Below are 24,583 nucleotides of genomic sequence, written 5' to 3'. Positions count from 1 at the left end.
CACGGTGAGAGCGACGGACGTACCTACTCCTGGGCTCCCTGAGGCGGTGGCCACACGCTGGCTAGAGGACATGGTCGCAGCCACAGCACAGACTCACTCAGCGCTTTTTGCCTGTGTCGGGGACAGCCACAGCAGGGAGCTAAGAATCGGAAGGGCTATACCTAATGCTTTTATTTTGGGGAAAAAAAAACACATCCTAATCCTTTGGGGGAATTTCCAATAGAGCAGTCTTGTCCTCAGCCAGCCCTTGGCTATGGATCCTAGTTCCAGGACCTGATCAGATCAGAGTCCAGAAGCTTGTCACCCACTTGCTGGTAGAAAGGGCCTCATGTACAGTGGGGCTGTAGATGACATTTCAACTCTTCTCTAAATCTAGACCACGAAAAGTCATCTTCTTACCTTCACTTTCATCCCAGCCAGGGTGGGGTGGATAGTGCCCTTGAGATCCTGGAAAGGTTGGAGCAGGCCGGGCAGATGCCCATATGCTTCCTTTGTCTCACTTCCAGTCTAGATTGTACGGCTCTTTGAAATGTCTTAACTTTGATGTAAATTTGTAAAGCCAAACCCTCCTTGAGACAGACTGGGTTTGGGTCTTTTGTACACAGGGTTCTGGACATCCTCACGTGTGCCTCCTGCCGGCACACACTTGTGCGTGTCCAGCCCTGGGGTCCCTTCAGCGGCATTGTGCGTGTACAGATTTATAGGCTTGTATGACTGAATGAATGTACATGTGTTTATATCTTCTATATATGTACAGTGTATATAGTGTGTGTATGTGTACATAGATGTATATTATGTATACAGACATGTAGCCATGTATCCAAAGTTCCCTTATGTTTTAAAGAGAGTCTATGATAGAATTGCTAAAGTACATTGATGTGGGTGTTCCAAGGTCCCTCAGCAGGATGGATTTGCTGATATTTTAACTCCATTTTCCTTTGGGTGAGCCTGGCTGGGAAAGGCCATGAGGCAGAATCTCCATCCTATACCAGGGAAAGTTCCAGACAAAAGGTCCTGACAAAAGGACATTGCTATGTATTATATATTCTCTGGATTCACACAGTGGCCAGGAAGCTAGAAAACCGTTTATCCTAAAGTCAAGAAAACTAGGTGGGGAATCTTTGACCTGGCTGCCTGTTTATGGCCTGACTAGAAGGAACTTGGCGGCTGGAGCTGTCGGCTTTCCCAGGTACTCACTCTGTTATGTGGTCCAGAGATCAGCCTCATGGTCACAGATTCAGAACGGTCCATGTGCTAGGGCCTGCTTCCCAGGTCTATGCTTGCTCTGGACTTAGCCATCGGCGGGCACTGCCCTGTGACTCAACAGATTCCTATCTCTAATGCCAGTTGAAAAAAATCTACCAAATAGTCTTTTAAAATAAGCATGAATAAGATAACTAACTTATGGCATAGAGGTTACAAATTTTAAATCACTTCTCTAACTGTAGCATGTGAATAAGATCCACTGACATACATCCTTTCTATAAATCAATTTAAAATTCTCAGATAAAATGGCATTTTAATATGGCTATTTGTACCCTTAAAGCTACATATGTGGGGTCTATTCTGATTAAATTTCGCCCCCTAATTGGGCTTTAAACTGAGACACAGCACTCGGGAGCCAGGGCCCAGCCCAGCAGAGCTGCTTACAGACCTGGGACACGGGGCCTGCCTGGCCAAGGGCTGCAAGCCGGCCCGCTGAAGGGAGTCCCCAGGGAACTGCACAAACTTACAGAATCCACAGGTTTTCTGGGTTTTTTTGTTGGTGATGGTTTGTTTTTTGTTTGTTTTTTTAAATAAGCTACTGAAATAGTTTGAAAACACTTCATTGAGACCATAGTACTCAGTGCCTTTTGTGAGACCGTGGGTCATTTAGCCTTCAGCTTCCCCTCTATTGGATGTTAAAAACAAACAAACAGAAAGCTCCTGCTGCTTCACTGGCCTCATCCAACAATGCTTATTTGACCCTTGCCCCGCCCTTGCCTGTTGTGACAATCAAGCTATGGAAGGTGGCTTTCCAATTAAAATACAAGAGGAAGCTTGACAGTCTCTAAATGAATCTTCAGAATAAACATTTTTCATTTGGGGAAGGTATATTTTAACAGCAATCTAAGAATAATTAAACTTTGAACTTAAGAAGAGTATCTTGGGGGTGGGGAATTCCTGAGATACTTTTAAAGCCCAGCTAGGCTTTAAGTTCTGAAGCCGATAATCTGGTGTCTCAATATTTATACATACAGCATAGAAACAAATGCTGTAAATACTGGGAAAAAATGTTCGGCAACATTTATCAACTGACAGGCTGTGATAAGCTTCATATTTGGATAACATTTGGAAGTAGTAAGACTTAGGTTACAAATGGCTTGTCTTAGGATCATATACTCACTCCCCATTTTAACGACCAGAGCATCCCTGGACTCAGATGCTGCTGCCACATACAGCCCAAGTGCTGGAATATTTTTCTACAGTCTCTGTTCTCCCCATTCTCTTGTAAACCAGTGTTCAACTAGTTTTATAACTGAAAAGCTGCACATTTTTTCATAGTACAAACCATAGTTTTTACCTGTAGTTTGGACCTCTCTGTTAAAATGTAACTGCATTACCAGCCCTTTTAAAAGACATCTGTTAAAGGAAAATTCGGGTGTTAGATTTCTTGGGACCGTTTCTGTAACTTCTGCCCTTCACAATATAGAAAATACTGTTTATGCCATTACATTTTAATTCCAGGTTTAAAACCTGTTGAAAGCTGTAGCTTGAAATCAGCTTTATGTGATGGCATTTAAAAAATAGCATGTTCTTTTTAAGCTGAATTTTATATCTAATCAGTGTCTTCAGTCTTGAAGAAGAATTTGCATTGTTGTGTTTGTATATAGAGTATTGCAGTGCATGAATTAGCTTTATGCATTTTATTAAATGCTGTTTCAATGTGGCATTATTGTTGTGGCTTAATACTACTACCTAAATGAGGTTTATACTATTAAAAAAGTGGATTAAAGACTAAATGTGCATCTTCTCATTTCTTCTAACAGTAAAAGCAGTAACGCCTGATCCCCAGGGGCACCGTACTCTCACCCAAGTAGGTGGTGGGGAAGGCCCCCGTGGTCAGAGCGCCACGGCTTTCCACTCACCTTAGCCTCAGCCCGAAGGGACTTACCTCTCAGAGTCCATGTGCTGGCCCACTGGACTTGTAAACACCTTTAGCAGAAAAGGTGTGGCCTTTTCCGGTGGAGAGGCCCTTGGTGTGTACTCCTTGGTGTGGAGGTCGAAAAGCCAGGCAGCCGGTTCCAGAGCAGAGCACCCTGGGCTGCCCGACGACACCGGCTATCAGCACAGATGCTCCAGAGCCAGGCCTCGCACCAGCACTGCATCCTGTAAGGGTAAGAACTATCCAGAATAAAAGCATTTTCTTCCAGTTGTAGAAGTTGGAAAGAACTTGCTCAGTATGTCATATGACCTCTCACTTTACCAGTGAGGATTCTGAGGTCCAAAGTCAGATTCTTGGCAGAACCCATCAGGCAGCCAGATAGCTTTAAAAGGCCCTGCCAGGTTGTACTCGAAATCAGTCACTTCAGAAGAACAAGGTCTAAAACCACGTGAACATCGTTTGTGCGAAAAAACAGGTATCAACTCCTAAGAGATTTTTTTTCCTCCCGTTTTTATAAATTTTAAACCCATCTTTCATCTTTTACCATTACTAAACCGAGACGTTAATAAAAGACAAAGGTTTAATAAATAAAATCTTAAAAAAAAAAAAAAAAGACAAAGGTTTAAAGAGATAACCGTGCCCCCTGGTCGTGCTTATTTCAAGTCTCTGTAAAGAGAAGGGTGGCACGGTCCCATCAGGCACTAGACCCTTCTCTCTGAAGAGGATCTTGTTTCCAGGTCAGCAACCTTTCTGGGCCCCTGTGGGCTATGGGTGGAAGGAGTACTCCCCTAATGCTGGCTCACTTGCTGTGCAGACAGACCAAAGGGAACAGACTCTTTCTGAAAAGCCCTAGCAGCTGAGAGCATAGCTGTGGTCGGCTGGGCGCGGTCATTAGAAACAAGACAGAAGGATTACAGTGGACAGATTTCTCTCTCTGCTCATCCTCCACAGTGGAAAAGGCGGGCCGGGTGCCCTGTGGTGTGGACCTATGATTAGACACAATCCTGGTGAGCCTACAGCCATCCCAGAATGCACGGCACACGCGCATGTGCACCCACCGGCCAAACCCCTGAATGCCAGTCTGATGCAAAGTGACAGTAAACCACAACCTGAGCATCAAATGTAAAAGAAGCCAAATCCCTCCCAATGGGCTGACCCCCAACATTTATATAAAACATTCTGGTTCCACATCATTTCCCATGCCATCTACCTCCTGACCACCCCCTGCAGGGCAGAGTCCCTATGTCCACCTCCACGGCTCCCCAGGCCAGATGGTCCTTCAGTTCGGACCAGCTAAACCTTAAGATAACCAATCCCTGAGGGCTCTGGTGTTGCTTGAGGGCTGAAGCCAGCATCACTCAGCGACCATAGCATTCATGTCCTGTGAGGAAAGAACTAGCAGACGCTCCATAAACCCTTACCCCTCTTCCAAACCTTACAAAGGCTTGAGTGAGCAAGAGGGCAGACGGAGGCAGCTTCCAACCCCAGCCCTCAGAGCAGGGCCCTAAAGTCTCAACCAGCCAGCCCCTTCACCTTTCCCCCCTCATGGTCTGCAAACCTACCTGTGAGTGGGCCCCAGGGCTGGGGAGAGGTGGCATCTGGTCTCATCTGTGCCCGTCACGGGGCCTCCTGCACCACTGGCAGCCAGACCTCTTGGGAGGAAAGTGGGTTGGCTTCAGTTTAAAAGGTGAGCGCTGATGCAAGGCTCGCCCTGGGATTTCTGAAAAAAGCCCAAAGAGCCTGAGTGGAGGGGACTTACACTGCGAACCACCTAGCTCCAGCCAAATCCTACCAGATCCACCCCAGCAGCTCCTGACTCTCCGGAGCAGGGCCTAGAAGAAGAATCAAAGCCAACAGAGACCAGGAGAGGGCAGCAGGACCAACACAGGGATGTCAGCGGGCTGTGGCCTTAGACCTTCCCCATCCCCATGCAGGCCTTTCTCCCGTGCCCATCGGACCAGACACACACCACCGTGCTGGAGACCAGGAAGCCTTTTATTGACCTGATAGAGCGGAGATACTCCCCCAATCCTCCCATGTCCTTTCACACAGGTGTGTGAAGGGGATCCTCTTATGGCAGAGAGTTTTTTCAGAGTCCCTCCAGGGACAGAACCAGGGGCTTCCCTGGGTGTGGCCTGGGGCCTCAGTCCTGGGTGCTGGCCTTCAGCATTGCTTTGTACTTCCCTGTCAGCTCCTTGGGTAATGGTACCAGGCCTGGGCAGGGGACTTGCCCTTCCACCTCACAGATACACTCCCGCAGGCAGTACTTCCGGGGCCCAAAGTGGGCTGGGTGAGAAAGCTGCTTTTTCTCCTGCTCCTCCTTCTCCAGGGTTTCCCTGCCAAAGAGCACAGACAGCAACTAGGTGTGGAACAGGGCTCTGAGCCTCTAGGCAACATGGGACTTCTTGGCCAAGTGCACCCCATCAGCAGCCAGAGAGACCTGGCTCTCCCGTGCCTCTCAACCCGCCCCTCAACCCCAAGGTCTATCACCCCTCCACCCGGGCCTCCCAAGTCACTGGGCCCACACGACAGTGGTCAGCCTCCCTCTGGCCTAGAGACAGCCCCAGCTCTGAGTCAGCACAAGGTCAGGAGGAAGAGGCCTGCAAAGGCCTCTGTTGTGCTTCCTCCAAAACGTACTTTCTTGGCTTCCCTCCCTATCCTCTTTGCATCCATGTAAAGAAAAAGGACAGATCCTAACACATACCGGGGTTAGACACCCACCAGCTCCAAGGAGAGATACCAAAGGACAGGTGGCTGCAACCGCCCAGGCAGGTGTTTCCACAGCACCTCAGCTTCCCATGGAGCCGAGGACGTAGGAAGGTCTCTGACCCAGCACCTCACAGGGCAGGGAGGTAGAGCTCACACAGGCTCCGTGACTTACAGCCACACAGCTGGGGATCTGGGGAGCGGCAAAGCCCGATGGAATGGCCTCTGCAGCCGGCGTGCTCTGGCTGGTGGGTGCCCTCCTGACGCCCGTTTTCCTCCCAAATTCGTGCTGAGACATTTGCTCCCCTCCAGGTCAGCCCCAGCAACTTACTTGCTCTTCCCCAAGATTTTTTTGATATGCTCCACGATCTCCTTATTGCTCTTGGTCTCCACATCCACAAGGACCTGCTCCCCAGAATCTGGAAATGGGAAGAAAAGGGGACAAAAAATGCTAAGGACTAGGCAGCACACTCCTCAGCCTCAAGTCATGGTGACTGTTTTGCTTTCAGTGGTGAAGCATTTTCACAAGATAAATATGTTTGTCTATCTAACCCATAATGCTACCCTTTCCTCCATATTTCTTTAAACATAAGCAAATCTGAGGTATGTGCAAAAGCACACTATTTACTTACTTTTATTTATTTGAGAGAGAGAGAGCACGCACATGCATAAGCAGGCACGGGCAGAGGGAGGGGGAGACACAGACTCCCTGGTGAGCAGGGAGCCTGACGCAGGGCTCAATCCCCGGACTGAGATGATAACCTGAGCTGAAGGCAGACACTTAACCAACTGAGCCACCCAGGCGCCCCATAAAGCATTTATTTTAATGGAAACTTTAATGGAAAGCAATTTTCCATTTCCATGTTCACGGATAGAAGAGTCAGTATCATTAAGATGACAATTCTTCCCAAACTAGGCCATGGATTCAGTGTAATCTGTATAAAAATCCTAGCAGGTAGTTTTGTAGAAACTGGTAAGTCAAGTCTCAGATTCATGCAAAGGACCCAAAGTAGCCAGAACAATTTTGAAAAATAAGAAGATAAGAGGATGTTCATGTTCCAATTTCAGATTTCTTATAAGCTACAGCAAGAAGACAGTGTTGGTATTAGCCTAAGAACATACTACAGAGCAACAGAACAAAACTGAGTCCAGAAATGAACTCGTATTTTTGGCCAACTGTCGGCAAAGATGCCAACACAATTCAACGAGGGAATGAATTAATTTATACCTTTACTTCACAGCATTTAAAAAAAAAAAAAAACCTGAAAATGGATTAGACACTTAAATGTATGAGTTAAAACTTCTATAAAACTTTTAGAAGAGAACACAGGAAGTCTTCATAGCCTTCTACGCAAAGATATTTAGGTATGACATCAAAAACATGGTCCATTAAGGAAGTAATTTGATAAATTAAAATTCATCAAAGTTCAAAACTTGTGTTTCAAAAGATATTAAAAGCTGGGTCACCTGGTTGGCTCAGTCAGTGAAACATACGACTCTTGATCTCAGGGTTGTGCTTTTGCGCCCCACATTGGGTGTAGAGAGGAGCCTACTAAAAATAAAAAATTTAAAAATCCCAGCAAGCTTTTTTCTAGAAACTGACAAGCAGATTTTTAAAGTTAATATATAAATGTGGATGCCGAGGTGCCATAATCAAAATCAATTCTTGATTTTACCTCAGGTCATGATCTCTGGGTTGTTGAGATCCAGCCCTGCATTGGGCTCTGTACTCAGAGCAGAGTCTTCCTGGGATTCTCTCTCTCCCTCGGCCCCTCCCACCTCCTCACACACTCTCTCTCTCTAATAAATAAATAGATCTTTTTTAAAAAGTTAATATATAAATGCAAAGAACATACAATTGCCAAAGTAATTTTGGGGGGAAAAAAAAGTTAGATTTAGAACTACCTAATGCTAAAGACTTACTATAAAGCCACGAACCAAGACAGTATGGTATAAGCCCAAGGACAAACATACAGATCAGTGAGAGGATGGACTCAGAAATATAAAGTGATATTTTTGCATGATAAAATACACATAACAAAAATTACCATTTTAACCATTTTAAAATGTGTTACTCTGTAGTTTTTATTCCCTTCACAGTGTTGTGCAGCAATCACCATTATCTAGTTCTAGAACTTTCTCATCACCCCAAACAGAAACCCTACACCCATTAAGCCATCACTTCCTACTCCCATCACCCCAGCTCTAGCCGGACAACCACTTCCATCCCTATGGACTTGCCCATTCCAGACATTTCATAGAAATGAAATGATATTATCTGTGGCCTTCTGTGTCTGCCTTCTCTCACCTGGCTGATGTTTTCAAGTTTCACCTGGGTTGTAGCATTTGCTGGGACTTTGTGCCTCTTCATGGCTGGTAATATTCCACTGAATGGGGCTATATCAAGTTTTGCTTACCCATTCACTGTCGACTGAGTTTTGATAAAAATGCCAAGGAAACTAAATTAGGGAAAGGAAGGGTCATTCACCACATGGTGCTAGAACACTTGAGTATCCCAAACCTAAAACCAAAAACAAGCCTCAGTCCCTAGCACACTTAATCCATAAAGAACTCAGCTTCTAGCAGAGACCCAAATATGAAACCTACAACTATAAAACTTCTAAAGGAAACAGGAGAAAAATCTTTGCTTTCCCCCCCCCCACCCACCCAGAGTAGACGCAGACCCCTGGACAGACACAAAAAGCAGGAACCATTAAAAAAAAACAAAAAAAAAAACACCAAAAAAAATGACGAGCTAGATTTCTTCCAGGTGTAACTCATGCTCTCCCAAAGACCCTATCAGGAAAAGCAAGCCAAAGGCTAAGAGAAGAGTCACAGTGCACCCATCTGGCCAAATGACCTCACCCAGAATAAAGAAAGAACTCAGTAAGAAAACACACAGCCCATTTTTTTTTAATGGATAAAAAATTCTAATAGACTCTGAAAGAAATCTACAAATAGCCAACAAGCACATGAAAAGATATGAGAAAATGCAAATTAAAACTCTGATGAACACTGAAAGGCTAAAATTTAAAATATTTGTTTAAAATATCAGTTAAGCATGGGACTCTTAGTTTCGGCTCAGGTCATGATCTCAGGGTCATGAGATCGAGCCCTGTGTCAGGCTCCATGCTGGGCACGGAACCTGCTTAAGAGTCTCTCTGCGCCTCCGCCTGCCCCCGACCCCGACCCTGCTCATGCTCTTTTAAAAAAATAATTAACATGGTAAAGAGAATGACCCCAAAATATGTCCCTGTCCTATTCCCCCAGAATGTGTGATGAGGTCACCTTCGTGGCAAAAGGAACCATGCAGACATGAGTCAAGTTAAGGCCTGATGTTGGGCCCATTCTCCTGGATCCCAGATCACGGCCTAAATGAATCCCATGGAGAACCGATCCTGGTAGCAGTCCAAGCAAGGGGCGCATGACTATGATAGGCCGGCCAGACAGGCCATGTTGCTGTCCTTGAAGATGGAAGAAGGGGCCACAAGCCAAAGAATGGGGGTGGCCTCTAGGAGCTAGAAAAGCCATGTGAACAAATTTGTCCCCGAGCCTCCACAAAGGAAGGCTCTGCTGACACCTTGATTTTTGTCCATGTCGGCCCTCTACAGAAATGGAAGAAATGTGTGTCGCTGTAAGCCACCAAGTCTGTGGTAATTTGTTACTCAGCTGCAGGGAACACACAGGTAACCGTGGGCAAGGAAAGGGAGCCACTAGGGCTCCCAGGCCCTACTGACTGCAGGGCGAGACACGCATTCGTTGGAGCAGCAGCTCGGCAGTGTCTAAGAACATTACATACTGAACCAAGGGCCCCGTAGCCCTGCCCCGAGGGGAACAGAGTCCCTAGGTCCACAGGACAACTTGTGCGGGAAGATGATGAAGCATGCCATCTCTGAGGAGCCAGAAGTGGCCCTCGACAGCCACGGAGGCCTTCCTGGGGGGAGCAGCCGGCCCACAGTCCTGAGGTCTGGGGCCTGGACGTTTAGGCCCAGCACGGAGTAGGAACGTCCTGCAGGGAGTGGCCCAGCCTAGCTCAGGCCTGCGCCACCACGAGGCACCTCCCACCAGACTTCCCTCCTCCTCCCTCTCTGAGAGATGTCCGACCTGCTCTGCCATCCGAAGACTTGTTCTGCCCTTCCCTCCCCTCATCGCCAATAAATCCACTTCTAACTCTGCCTTGACATCGAACAAAAACCCCAGTGTCAGCAATGGGGGAATGGGCAAATAAACTGGTCTCTTTCTACACCTCTTGGCACTAAAAATGAATCCCCTACTTATATACGTAACAGATGAGTCTCAAAAACCAGAGGAGTAAAAGCCAGATGCCGCAGAATATATACCAGGAAACTATTCACGGAAGTTCAGAAACAAAACAGATCTAAAGAGAAGTCCGAACAGTGGCTGCCTCTGGCGGAAGGGGGAACTCTCTGGAAAGCCACACACGGGGACTTTCTGGAGTCACAGAGATGCTCTATATCATCACTTGGGAAGTGGGAACACAGCTACCTAACAATTGTCAGAATTCATCAATTTATGCACAGAAGACCCATGTGTTTCATCACGGGCAAATTGTACCTCAATGAAATTGTGTAAAACGCAAACAAAATACATATGCAAAACTGCTACCACACCACCATCCCTTCATCCCCCTGGCCTCACTCTAGGTTTCCTTCACAGCACTTACGCCCTGGCATCCTGCCTGGGTAAGCTTCTTGTCCCTTCTGTCTCCTCCAGCTAGGATATCATCCCTACAGAGGGCAGAGACCTTTGTCTCCACAGCTCCCTGTCACCCCAGACACTGGCCTGGGCCCAGAGGCCACTTCACACATACGTGCCGAATACATTTAACAACAGCATCATTCTGCTTCCTGAAGCGATTCCCAAACTACACTTGAATTGGTTCTTGTAACCATGTAAGGCAGATGTTGGACCTTCCCCTGAGAAACAAAGCAATGGGAACATAACTCGCTCAGGGTCACAATGACTGAGTAGAGAGCGGGGCCAAACAATCCGGTCTGACCTCCAGGCACTGAGCCCAACAGAACTGAACAAACATTCACCCTGCGCCTGGTGGGAGGAGAGCATCATGTAAGTGTGCGCTCTGGAGAGGACACACGGATACCGGCACTGCTCAAGAGGACACTGCCAGCACTGAGTGGACAGCTGGGGGAGACAGAGAAGGGCCAATGGAAGGCGACAGGGAGGGCTTCCTGGAAAAAGTGGTGCCCAAGTGGAGTCTCAGAAAGATTTTAAAAATCAATCAATAAGCAAACCAGCAAGGGGATTTCCAGCAGAGGGACTAGCATGAGCAAAGGCAGCAAAGCGAGGTGTGGCAAGGTTATTAGGAAAAACCAGCCCTACACTGTGAGGCACGCAGAAAGACATGGGGGCAATAAGAGATGGGGCTAGAGAAACAGGGCAAGACTCCAGACCTCAGTGGCCACTGTGTGCCACGGTCCAAAGCCAGTGATGGAAGTAAGGGACGTTTGCAAGAGTTCGGATCTCAGCTCCCGCAAGCGCTATGGTGGGAGGAAGGGATGGGAGGAAAGACCGTCCCAGCCTCAGCAGAGGCCACACTCACCCAGATAGAACCTCAGGAAGGGAGACGGCGTCATGTTCTTAAACATCATGATCTGGACCCAAGGATTTTTGTACTGGATCTGAGGTATATTGAAAAACACAAACTTCCTGCAAAAGGGAAAAAAATTAAACCTGTGAAACAGAGTTAACTTGAAACACTGTGCACTTGTGTATGTTTTGAGGGCGATAGGTCAGAACTTTCATCCAATTCTCAGGGGACCCTGGCCCAAGAAAGGCTGAGAAAAGCACCCATCAGGAATTTATTAGTATATTCTCCTAACAGTGGGTGTCAGGACTTGTGGCTTGTCATTTGAGGGGAAAAACATCGGTATCCCTGCCTCACACTGCACACTAACTGAGCAGGGAGCCTGATGAAGGGCTCGATCCCAGGACCTGGGGATCACTACCTGAGCCGAAGGCAGAGGCTTTAACCCACTGAGCCACCAAGGCGCCCCTGGCAGGTAACCTTTACTTGAGCACCTGCTGTACATGCCAGACTCCTTAGGCATTTTAATACTTGAATCCTCACAAAAACCCTTAGTTTTATAACCAAGCAAACAGGTCAGAAAAGTTAAGTAAACTGCCCTAAGTCACAAAACCAGTAAACGAAAGAAGAGGGCTGTGTGTGGCTGGACTTCAGCCCCTCTTCGATCACCATCAAATTATCAAATTCACCTAGATCCTGAGGCCCAGGCTGGACACAGAATTCAATAAATGCTAGCAGCTGTTATTTTTCTTACTGCACCCAAAAGGCAAGAACATCTGGCAGAGGTGAGCAGGGACCTAACCCTCAGACACTAAGGCAGCTCCCCACAAAACCTAGCAGACACCCAAGACTATGGCTGGCCTGGACTAGTATACTGGTGTACTTGGAATGGAGGTGATCCAGGAAGGGAGAGCTGACATACTAAGGGTACATGAACAAGCAAAGGCCGGTAGGGCTGGAAAGGGCAAGTCAGGCAGACTCAAACCAAAAGGCACAAAATCCACAAGGGCATACACAGGTGGGACAGACAAGGCTTTACCATTCGGAACAATGAAGCACAAAATGGCTGTTTGGCTCTTATTTACCTACAGCATTTTAAAATACTTGAACTGCCAAGTGTAAGGCCTGCAGGCTTATTCTGATCAACCGATCATTTTAAAAACCAGAGATTTATATAAAAATCTGAATTTCTGGCTTCTTGACAAGTCAGAAATTCTCCATGGGGCCCATGGCTAAGCCCTAGCCAAGCAGTGAATGGCCCCTTGTGGTGGCACGTTTTCCCAATCTGAGCGGGCCCCACCTCTGCTGACTCCTAGCGTGGGAGGATGGGACACACAGTGAGTTACGAAGGCGTATATGGATGCCCATTCAACCCTAGAACCAGGTCTTCCAGAAGCCATCAACCCACCCGATCCCATGCAAGCAGGTACAAGTTTTTGGCTTCACCTGTGGACAACAGATGGCTCGGAGGTAGCTTCCGGCTATCCTGAAGAGCTGTGCAGCAAAGGCCCCTCACCATGGGGGACCATACCCTATAGGGAGGACTTCCCCTGTCCCATTTTGATCCACCGCATACACCCAGTCCCAAAGCTTCTGAAGGACAAGACTTTCTTCTTAGGCACTGTTGAATTGTATGGGGCCAAGCATTCAGTAGGCACCCAGTAAATTTATACTTAATACCTGAAAAGCCCACATTACTGCTGCTGCCTCAAGGTTCAATTCAAACTTTTCTAAGCTTCCATTTAAGGAGTTCTCACTCTGCTCCAGGCTGAAAAACCACCTCGAGGAGTTTAAGGTTGGGGGGGGGGGGCAGGTAATGGAGCCTAGGGGCTACACAGCTGACATAATCAATAACGAGGGGGATCAGTCCTGCAGCTGAGAAGCCCCTTCAGAGCTACCACTCACAACCACTCACTAGCCAGCGTGGTACCTTGGACAAGCAAGTTACCCAACATCTCCGTTCGTTTCTTCACCCCTAGAATAGGAATAACCATGGGGCTTCTGTAAACATCAAATGAGACAATGCAGGACAAACATTCAGAACCACACGCTCCGTAAGTGCTAGCAGCTGTTACTTCTTTCAGTACATCCCCATAGCGCCTCTGGACATAGGTATCATGCCAGTTTGGAACAATGAGAAGGACCAACTCGCCCAAAGCCAGCACTTGTTAGACTTGGGACCTAAACAGGGTCTGTAGGCTGTGGGCCTGGTTCCCCTCAGAGCAGAACGTGCGCAGCTGCTTCCCACCACTCGCCTGCCAGGCGCAGGTAGTTAAGGAGGCTCCGGCCTCCCCGGGTTAGCCTAGTCTTCCACCGGGGAGGTAGAGGTGTGGGGGGCCCTTGTTCTCCGCTCCCCGACCTCAGGCACGACTGCAGCTGGCACAGCGTGACTCTGCTGTCCTCTTTTCGCTGAAACCTGGAGCAAGCGGCTTACTCCTCAGTCTCCTCGTCTGTAAAATGGGGCCAGTGGCACCCAGCTCAGGAGGCCAGCCCCGGGATTAAGTAGCACCCAGAGCACTCCAGGTCTCAGCGTTACTAGCACATCCTAACAGTGAGCAGGGTACGTCCGCGCGGCCAGGGGACGGCCTCGAAGGGCTCAGACTGACCTGGCACCCTCGCCCAGCTCCCCGTGCGTGTTGTAGTTCACCGTCATGACCTTCACTGAGTCCTTGAACACCACGTCCCCCTGGCTCAGGTACTGGAGGGTGCGGCGAATCGGGAAGCGGCCCTTCATGGGCATGGCGGCAAAGGGGTCGTGCCGCGAGCTTAGCGGCGAGGAGAGACCCAAAGCAGCCTACGCTGCCTGCCTGACAAACCGCACGCCGCTTCACCTCCTCGGTGGTTTCCACTTCCCGCGCAGACGCACAGGAGACGCCTCCCGGCGGGCAGCGCGCACGCGCCGCGAAGGGGCTTGGAACTTGTAGTCCCGACTAGCGTTGGCTGAGGGTTTGGGACGGAGATCCTGCTTGTACATCTTCTGTTTGGAACACCCTCCCGGAACGTTTGCTTTTCACGCTCTGTAAATTAGCCTGTCACCATCCCCACCTCGCAAGAGAAAATATTTCAAATAGACTTAAACTCGGTCAAACAACAGAATTACAGTTGGAAATATATCAGGAGAGCTGCGTTCAGATGCCAAGTGGGCTACTAACTTGCTCTTCAACCTCAAATAAGTCAGTTTTTCTCTCTCAACTTCTCCGGATTCAAAATGAAGTGTTTCAAGTGCGCAACTTCTAACATTTACTACAAAAAGTGATTTGCAAAAGGGGGAAAAAAAAGGTTTGGAAATTACCCTTTCCTGGTTCACCCACTTAACAGCTCTGGACCACAATTTGTTCATAAGCAAAATGAACAAGCATCTCAAAATGCATTTCTGAAGTATGCTTACTGATCTAAGAAAGTTTTTACTTCTCCTTCACTTTCGAAGGATAATTTTGCCAGATACAGAATTCTAGGCGAGTGGGGGTTTTCTCTCAACACTTCAAATATCTTTTTTAAAGAATTTATTTGACAGAGAGAGATCACAAGTAGGCAGAGAGGCAGGCAGAGAGAGAGGAGAAAGCAGGCTCCCTGCTGAGCAGAGAGCCCGATGCCCTGGGATCATGACCTGAGCCGAAGGCAGAGGCTTAACCTACTCTGAGCCACCCAGGTGCCCCTTGATCAGTTATTTTAAATGTCCTGTCTGATAATTCCAACATCTGTGTCATAGAAGTCTGATGCTTGCTGTGTGTCATTAAACTGTGTGTGTGTTTTTTTCCTTTTAACATGCTTATAATTTTTTGCTGAAGGCCAGACAATATTGGCTGTATCAAATAACTGGATCTTAGGTAAATGAGACTGTAGAATGAGGATTTATGTTAATCTGGCTAGGAGTTGAGTTGTATTTAATGTTTGCTATTGTTGTAGGCCCAGAGGCTTCAAATTCCTCTAGTGTCTTTTTGCCTTGCCTCTTGACTTTGGTCTTCCCTAGATGTTACTCCTCAGAGAGTGTGTGTCTTGAAGTTCTTCCAGCTATAATCCACTGCTACACTGGAGCTCTGTTGGTGTGGTGGTAAGGTGTGTGTTGGGGTGGGGGCATCCTATAATTTTTTTTTTTAAGATTTTATTTATTTATTTGACAGAGATCACAAGTAGGCAGAGAGGCAGGCAGAGAGAGAGGAAGGGAAGGAGGCTCCCCACTTAGCAGAGAGCCCGAAGCAGTGCTCAATCCCAGGACCCTGGGATCATGACCTGAGCTGAAGGCAGAGGCTTTAACCCACTGAGCCACCCAGGCGGCGCCCCGCATTCTATAATCTTCTGATGAAATCTCAGTATTTAGTGGGTGTGTCTTTGGGCTGTGACCTTCACAAGTATTTCTTAATCTCACTGGCATTATAATTTATATATATATATGTGTGTGTGTGTGTGTGTGTGTGTGTGTGTGTGTATGCATATATATTCATATATATGCATACATATATATACATATATATGCATACATATATATACATATATACATATATACACATATATATACATATACATATACATATATATGTATATATATACACATATATATATGCCTTTGTTCCTGACTCCTGGCCAGGGCTCCTGAAACCCTTGTAATTTCCCTTATGATAATATAGGAGCATCTTTTTTTTTTTAAGATTTTATTTTTAAGTAATCTCTATACCCAGTGTGGGGCTGAAACTCACAACCCCGGGGTCAAGAGTCACATCCCCCACTGACTGAGCTATCCAGGTGTCCCCTGGAGCATTTTTTTGTCATAATATCTGGGTTTTGTCCCTGTTCCTGAAATAGCTCTGGAGAGATAAAGATGAAGGGAGTATATTTTGGTTATCATAATAAGCCCCTTTTAACCACACCAGTTAATGCAAATGAGGGGACTTTTGGAAACCCCTTAAGGATGGGGGATTGGTTGCCACAGATAATTAGTTGGAATTTTCAGCCCCAGTCCCCTAACCTCTGATCTCTGGGGAGGGGAAAGGAGCTGGAGATTGAGTCAATCACTAATGGTCAATAATTTTAATCAATCATGTCTATGTAATGAAACCTCCATTAAAAAATACCCTAACCAGGGGCACCTGGGTGGCTCAGTGGGTTAAAGCCTGTTTTCGGCTCAGGTCATGATCCCAGGGTCCTGGGATCAAGCCCCGAATCGGGCTCTGTGCTCAGTGGGGAGCCCGCTCTCTTCCTCTCTCTCTGCCTGCCTCTCTGCCTACCTGTAATCTCTGGCTGTCAAATAAATAAATAAAATCTTAAAAAAAAAATACCCTAACCAAAGGAGTTGGGAGAGCTTGTAGGTGGAGGAACACCTCAGTGATAGTTCAGGGAGAGTCGTGTGCCCACGGAGGGCATGGAAGCTCTATGCCCCTTATTCCATATCGCCTACACATCTCTTCCATCTGGTTGTTCCTCAGTTGTATTCTTTTATAATTAACCAGTAATCTAGCAAGCCATTATAGCAAATTATCAAACTCAAGGAGAGGCTTGTAGGAACCCTGACTTATAGCCTGTCAGCTCGAAGTACCAGAGACTTAGACTTGCCATTAGCATCTGAAGTATAGCGGCTGTCTTGTGGCGCGGAGCCCTTCAGGTGTGGGATCGGATGCTAACTCCAGATAAATAATGTAGGAACAGAGTTGAATTTGTAGGACACCCAGATCATGTCAAAGAATTGGTATGGGGAGAAAAAAAAAACAAACATTTAGTGCCAATATGTGTGAGTTGGGGCGTGTAGGTGGTGCAGACAGTTAAGCGTCCCACTGTTGGTTTCAGCTCAGGTTGTGATCTCAGAGTCAGTCTCAGGGTGAGACCAAGCTCTACATCAGGCTCCATGCTCCATGCAGAGTCTGCTTGAGACTCCCTCTCCCTCTCCCCCTTCCCACTCTAAAGTAAACAAATCTTTAAAAGAAAAAAAAAGCGGAGTCGTGAAATATATAGAAAAACAAGTTTTCTCTTACCTCTCCCCCACTTAGATGAGATGGAAAGGCTAGAGGGAGTGGGAGTGGGAGAAACACTCTTCCCTGGGTAGGATTAGACTCTCGTAAAATCTTTTCCCTGAGGAATGCTCAGAGTTTATTTTACGAAGATTACTCTTCCCCTTCCCCTGCCAGAGCCACCAGGGAATCTTTCTCAGCAATAAGTTGTGAAAAACAGGTGGGGTTCCTGGAGGTAAAACCATAAAGGTGTATGGTGTCCCTTGGGCTGTGGCCCCCAAGAGTTCCTTACTCAGACGCTAATCCACACTCAGCCTCCCACACTCCATCAGTGTTCCTACCAGCGATGGCTCCAGTGGCTTCTGCCCCGGGGACTCTCCAGATTTCAAGGCGGCAGTTTGCCCTGCACTCAAGCACTCTGACGCACGCAAGGACAGTCATCAACTTCGTCTGTCCAGCTTTCTCTTGATGTAAGGGCAGGAGCGACAACTTCAAAACTCCTTGCTGCCTGAGCTGAAACCAGAAGTCCTTTCAGAAGTGGGGTGTTTATTTCCCCCTTTCTTATTTTATTTTAAAGATTTTTATTTATTTATTTGACAGAGAGCGAGAGTGTGAGAGATCTCAAGCAGGCAGGCAGAGAGGGGGAAGCGGGCTCTGGCAGAGCGGAGAGCCTGAGGTGGGGCTCGAGCCCAGGACCCTGAGATCATGACCTGAGCCGAAGGCAGAGGCTTAACCTACTGTGAGCCACCCAGGCGCCCCACTTTCTGAAGTATTTTAAAAACCGTACTGAGCTCCTGAAGAGTTTCCGGCAAGAGAGGGTTTGATCTTAAAGTCCACAGAAGGCACTTCTGAAATGTCCCTTGCCACGTTAGAAACATGAGTGTCCACATAAAACACAGGCCACAGTGCTTGGGCACGCCCACTGCCTGACCCAGGTGGAACCCTTCTTGCTACTTAGAGCAGAGAGTCAGGCAGCCCAGGCTTTAAACCCTTATTCTACCACTGACTGGCTGTGTGACCTCTGGCCAGGCTAACCTCTGTCAACCTGTTTATCTGCCAACTAAATACCTGAGTAACTGCTGCACGGGCCTGCTGGTGAGCTAAAGGGGAATGTGTGAAAAGCCAGCACAGTGCCTGGCACAAATGGCAGCCATAAGGTTCCTCAACCTCTCTGAGACTTAGTTTCTTCTAGCTTGAAATGAGGTTGATGAGATTGTAGAAGGTCTTGCACTATTCTTGTATGAAACAATTCATTTGATCAACACTGCAGGAGTAACTAGGGATAAGGGCAGAACCGGAACCCTCATTTACCGCATTAAGAGCCTAGTGACCTTTTGTCCAGAGGCCTTAACCACGCAGTTAACACAAGAGCTGGGGCTATCTTCTGATATTCAGATGATGATCAAGAAAGAGGCAGGAACAGAGATGTTACTTGGAAATTCTCCCTTCCACCACACATGCACATATACACACATACTCCCAACCACTAACATTAGTTAGTTTATTTTTTTAAAAGGTTCCAGTACAAGGCCCCAGAGTAGTGCGTGCAGACAATGCCCCTCAAGCTGTCATTGTCAAACGACAATCTGACAATCTGCTACCATAGTCTGGGACCTGATAGAGACCAGCTTCTCGTTGAGTACCAAGGCCTAATTACGCCAATGTATGTCCACCCACCACCTGGTACATGATGACTCAGAAGTACACTTTAGTATCTGAACAGCAAAGACATACTGAACTGCAAGTACAATGAGTAAGTGTCCTTAGTGTATTAGACATGGAAAAACACAAACAAGTCGTAAAAAAGAAAAGCCAACTTCATCTGATGCCTGAATTCCCAAAGTCTCTTCCATACATTCCATACATGATCTTAGGTCTAGGGAGCGCTGCCAACGCCTCATCAAGAACTTGCTCATTTTCTCATGAGATGGAGCTGTCTGCCTCAAAGGACTGCAGGAAGAGTGAAACAGTCACATGAGGTAAGCACTTGAAGCTGTGGTTGCAGTTCATAGGACATCTTTATCTATGCTAATGATAACCCATCTCTGTAAATCCAACTTTATGCTTGTGTGAATTCTGGGAAACGTTAGGGATAGAGAATTCTAATTCCTGTCAGCTCTATGATTATAGGAGAATACAGCCATGGAAGAATTAAATGGAAGAATTCATGGAAGAATTCAATCATATCAGAAGGTTTTAGTTTGGTTTAGTATATTCAGTGTTTTTGTTTTTTTTTTTAAGTTTAAAAATAAAGTTTCTTATAAGTGTGGTTCTTAATGCTCTTAGTTACTTACAGATTACTACCTGGGTTGATTTCAGGAAAAGGGTATGTTCAGAAAACTAGTCTGAATAGAAATCACTAGCTAATGAAGAGATATATTCTCACAATGTGAGAAAAGTAATTATGATGGAAAGCAGCATTTAGCTTCCAGAACTACCTGCTTTTTGGTGCAGAGAGCGTCATCCTCTTTGATCAGAGAGCAATGACAGACTAGCAGCAGGAAGCATACCAGCCATCCATGAAACCCTCCATAATGACAGCAGGAAGGGCATGAGAAGGAAGAAAGTTGCCTGTACCAGGCAAAACTTTAGATACCTGGTTGTCAAATTCCCAAACACAACAATCAGCAAGGCTGGGAACTTGGTTGACATTAGTAATCCACTCACATTCCTTTGTGAACAGAACCCCAACGCAAACGGTCCTCCACACACCCTCCACCCATATCCCATTCCCGCACCCCTATGCAGGATCTTTTCATTCAGCCCAAAGATCCAACAAATGCCAAAGAAACGTGAATAGTGTCAACAAAAATACAGACTACCTTTACATCACAGTTCTTCTAACATTCTCAAGACCAACAGGGGTCTTCCCGGAAGGTAACAAAATGAATCTCAGCCTTCACACCAGTAATCAAAGTATGACCCATAGTTAGTTAAGCGGTATAAAGTGACTAGTGGTCAGTTATTGTTCTTTAATCAAAAAGCATAATCGCAGGAACTCTACCTAGAGCTGAGCACACTTGAGTATCATGATGTCAGACATTAGTTAAGGATTATGTAAACCAAAGCACCAGAGCTAAATTAACAATTTCCCTTTCTGCCCTTAACTGATGAAGAGTTCAAGTGGTGTGGTGCTACTGGAATGTTCCTGGGTTGTGCCTCTTCAAACACTTTGATTTCTTAATACTAAACATTGGTAGAAAAACCTCACTGGTGCCCCAGGTCAGCACAGGGTGAACCAAAAGGGAAGAAGCCTGATCAACTAGCCCTGAAAATCATTTTATCTTCTGACTCAGGGAAGCTTTCACTCTCCTGGCAATGTTCCACAAAAGCTTCCTGATTACTAATCCTAAGTACAGACTGGGTCCTCTGAAAAAGCCCAAGTCAGAGTAATTTCACCAAAGTTCTAGAGGAAGGTTTCTCCAGGGACAGACAACTGTTCCATCAGTCATTAAGAGAAACATCTGGGTAGACACTCTTCTCCCTAGTACTACTGCCTCAATCAACTGAAAAGTTCACCATTCCTATTTTCTAAACACACCATGGTCAGACCCAGTGATACCCCTGGCACCGAAGTTTAACTTCCTGAAAGAGACAATCAAGGACTTTAACTGACAGGGAAATGCCCTGGTAGAACATCACCCCGTCGCCCCCTCTTAAAAAGAGGTGCTGGGCTCTCCTGGGTCTAAACAACTACCTTCATAGCAATACCTCCCCCTTCTGCTGCACAGGTGGGATGTACCCAGCAGGGCAGAGGAAGTCCCAGGTGAAAGAACCCATAGCCTAAGGGGGACAGACTTCTGTCCGACCACAGCAAGGTTTAAAGGAATCCATCTTGTCTGTCTTGGCTAAAGAAAGTGCCCTGTAATACTGCATAAAGACCAAAGACGAGGCAGGAGCAAATGGACCCACAAGGGCTCCCTGATACACTGCATTTAGTTACACTCAGTAATGAAAATTTAAAATCCCTTCTAAAGGGAAAACCCAATTCAAAAAAAAAAAAAAAAAAAAAATTAGAAAAAAAAACAGGAAATACAGCACATGAATGCTGATTCTTCCTGTTCTGGTTTTTACTTTATTATCCAACTGTAGTGGAAAAAACCTCCAAGTGCACAGCACGAAGCAGCAGATTCCCTGCCCTAACCTCTGTGTGTCCTACGTGTCACCCTTCTTCTTCCCTCATTGGGCCCACCAGCGCCGTCCTGCTCCACAGGCTCCTGCCCTGGGCCCAAAGACGCCCTGCCCACAGTCAGTGGGGTCAGTGGGTGCCCCCTTTCTGTTTGGCCAGGGTGCGCTTCAGCTCCCTCAGGTTCTCCGTCAGCACTTCCACCTCATCCAGGCGGCCACACTGCTTGGCATCAAAAATGTACGCCTTGATGTTATCAATCTGCTGGAGGAGGAGCTCCTCCTCTATGGGCTCCTCGCCCTCGGGCTCACTGTCACTGTCCATCTCAAAGGGGTTGGTACAGGTGCCTTCCTCAAAGGGGTTGCCAGGAACAGGAGGGCTTGAGGGCCTCTGGTGGGGATCCTCATCTTCCTCATCGAAGGGGTTGGGTGCTGGACCATCTGGGTTAGTGAAAGGATTCCCTGCTACACCCTCCTCTTCTTCCTCCTCAAAAGGATTGTATTCTTTGAGGATGTAGGCTGAAGGGCCAAAGGAAGGCTCTGTAGCAGGAGGGCTGGTAGTGCCCTCTGCTGTGGGGCTGGAGGGGTCTTCCTCATCGAAGGGGTTCAGGGAGGCCAGCTCATTTTGCTGTGACATGATGCTCTGGGGGAAGAATTCCTGCCCGATGGCTGGAGGCCCAGACCACACTCTGGCTGGCTCGAGAGTTGAGATGGGCGAAGGGGTCTCCAAGGCTGCACTGCTCTGAACCGAGGAAGAGCCTAGATCCAAAGCATAAGCAAGGTGGGTAGGAGGCTCCCTACTAGGCTCCAGCTGAAAAGGCCTGATTTCTCGGAAGTCTAGGGACCGAGTCCGTGTATGTAGAGACGCAGCCCGGAACTGCTCCCTCTCTCGTTCCCACTCCCGTTCACAAAGCCTCTGCAGCTGTTCCCGCTGCAGGTCCTCCTCCTCGGCCTGCCTCCGGGACAGCTCAATGGCCTTCTCTGTCTGCTGCTGGTCATACTCATCCTGCAGCTGCCGCAGGTTCTCCTGCAGCGTGCGTACTTCGTCCGTCCGCCCGGCAGCCTTGGCCTGTCTAATAAAGGATGTGATGTTGTGGATCTGCTGGAGAAGGGGGTCTGAGTCTTCACTCTGCCCCTGACTTCCTGACAGTGGGAGCCAGCCCTCAGCCTTTCTCAGGGGGGCAGGTCCCCCTCGAAGGGACACCACCTCCCCATTGGCCGCACGAGACGCCAGGTCACTCCGCCTTTCCTCAAACCGTCGCTGGGATTCCAGGTCAACCTGGGGAGACACCAAAGCCAAAGAGAAGAAACACAGTCACCAGGCCAATAGCAGCCACACCATCAGCCACCCCTACGGTCCTGCTGTCCCTGGGCTGATGAGACTCCAAATGCCCACCTGTGGACTATGGTACCCAACTGCTAAGTCAAATCATGCTTTTTGTTTTTTAGAGGAGAGAAGGGACAGAGCCAGATTTTCAAAAATAAATTAGTGACAGTAAGTTAAGGGATAAGATTTTCTCAATCTTAGATACACTGGCCGTATGCTTGTCTTAAACTTACTCTGAGGTCTAATATCACTCACCTACACTAGAATCTCACACAATGTTAAATGTACACATTGTTTTGCTTAGTGTTGCACATTCCAGAGCATTCTACAAAGAGCTCCCTGGTGTCTGGGTCCTCTGCAACCTGTGCTACAAGAAGAACTGACAGCCCTCCATGGTATTCTGGATGAGAGAAAATCACCAGAATCTCTGAAAGACAAATAGGTCTGACCTGGGAAGAAAAACAACTATTCTGAGTCTACAGAGGAAAGGCCAGAAAAGACCAGAAGAGAGATGCAAACTGGAGAGCGATCTCACAGACGACCACTTGGGAGTCTGGAGCAGCCTCTGGGCTCAAGAGGCTGCACGCATCCCTGCGTTTCACTTGCCTGTCTCTCCAGGATCTTCTTCCTCTCCATTTCCTGTTGTCTTTTCTTTTTCAGTTCCTCAAACTGTTCTCTGGTTGGCAGTGACATCAAACCCAGCAGCTTTTCCTGTAGGGAGTCACGAACAAGTTTTGTATTTAAATTCTTTTAGGAAGAAGATAAGCCTAATGAAGTCTGTTTATAAGATCCCATCCAAGCCCCACACCCCCGCAACCCCTTCCCTGCTCTATGTTTCTCCACAGCACTTTTCCCCATCTTATAAACTATACGTTGTAGTTGTTTCTTGTCTATCTCCTTCCAGAAAAAAAGGTTTTGAGAACAGGAATGTCTTTTTGCTTGTGGCAGGACACGCAGCACCTATCACATTGCCTGGTAGACAGCAGGCACTCACCAAGTGACTGCTGAATACAACACTAGTCAAAAGGAGAGGGGGCCTAATTCTCTGCAATACGGTGCTGGAAAACCAACCCAACAGGGCTTCGCTAGCTTGCTCGGTCATTAAGCCCCAGATATGGTTCACTGTGGCTCTCCCAAAGGGTGTTCCAGACAGAAGCAACTCAGCTCTAAACAGCCAGGGTTAGTCTGCCCATGAACAATCAGCTGTTTCCTCCCAAGGAATAGCCCAGGAAGAGTCCCTTGGGAGCTTATCCTGAGGAAGAAATGGCATGTATCAGTATGTCTGTCAGGCTACAGTCACACCAGAAAAAGCAGGAATCTATCAGATGACCAATGAAAGGGGAATAATTAAAGGATGATGCACAGAAAGTCATATTCTATAGCCATTCAAGCAGTAACTGTTTACTTTGTTTTTTAAAATTTATTTATTTGATAGAGAGAAACAATGAGAGAGGGAACATAAGCGGGGGAGTGGGAAAGGGAGAAGCAGGGTTTCCACTGAGCAGGAAGTCCGATGTGGGGCTCGATTCCAGGACCTAGGAATCATGACCTGAGCCAAAGGCAGATGCTTAACAACTGAGCCACCCAGGCGCCCCAAACAGTAATTGTTTAAATGAAGAATATGGGGGCGCCTGGGTGGCTCAGTGGGTTAAGCCGCTGCCTTCGGCTCAGGTCATGATCTCAGGGTCCTGGGATCGAGCCCCGCATCGGGCTCTCTGCTCAGCGGGAAGCCTGCTTCCTCCTCTCTCTCTGCCTGCCTCTCTGCCTACTCGTGA

At 47.3% G+C, this 24,583-nt stretch overlaps 2 protein-coding genes across 3 annotated transcripts in view; both read right to left on the bottom strand.

The window, feature by feature from the left end:
* Positions 1 to 5,122: 5,122 nt before the first annotated feature.
* On the bottom strand, positions 5,123 to 14,296 carry LOC111144260 (mitochondrial ribosomal protein S25). The gene is made up of 4 exons (XM_022498486.1): positions 14,024 to 14,296; positions 11,433 to 11,539; positions 6,183 to 6,270; positions 5,123 to 5,481 (listed from the first exon to the last, which is right to left on the bottom strand). Exons 1-4 carry the CDS (start codon positions 14,155 to 14,157, stop codon positions 5,289 to 5,291), a joined length of 522 nt encoding a protein of 173 aa, XP_022354194.1. The 5' UTR covers positions 14,158 to 14,296; the 3' UTR covers positions 5,123 to 5,288.
* Positions 14,297 to 21,353: 7,057 nt separating this feature from the next.
* The window catches only part of LOC111144109 (rabenosyn, RAB effector), a 24,488-nt gene continuing 21,258 nt past the window's right edge, over positions 21,354 to 24,583 (bottom strand). For both annotated transcript variants that reach the window (XM_022498244.1, XM_022498245.1), the window contains 2 exons: positions 23,415 to 23,519; positions 21,354 to 22,760 (listed from right to left, as the gene is read on the bottom strand). In XM_022498244.1, coding sequence (XP_022353952.1) covers positions 21,615 to 22,760; positions 23,415 to 23,519 — 1,251 coding nt within the window. In that variant the 3' untranslated portion in view covers positions 21,354 to 21,614. The remainder of the gene's footprint in view (positions 22,761 to 23,414; positions 23,520 to 24,583) is intronic.

Source organism: Enhydra lutris, unplaced genomic scaffold, assembly GCF_002288905.1.
Source record: "Enhydra lutris kenyoni isolate GAN:26980312 unplaced genomic scaffold, ASM228890v2 scaffoldscaffold10, whole genome shotgun sequence".
NCBI lineage: Eukaryota > Metazoa > Chordata > Mammalia > Carnivora > Mustelidae > Enhydra > Enhydra lutris.
The sequence above is the reverse complement of the archived record's forward strand: the minus strand, read 5'-3'. Positions and strand labels throughout refer to the sequence as shown.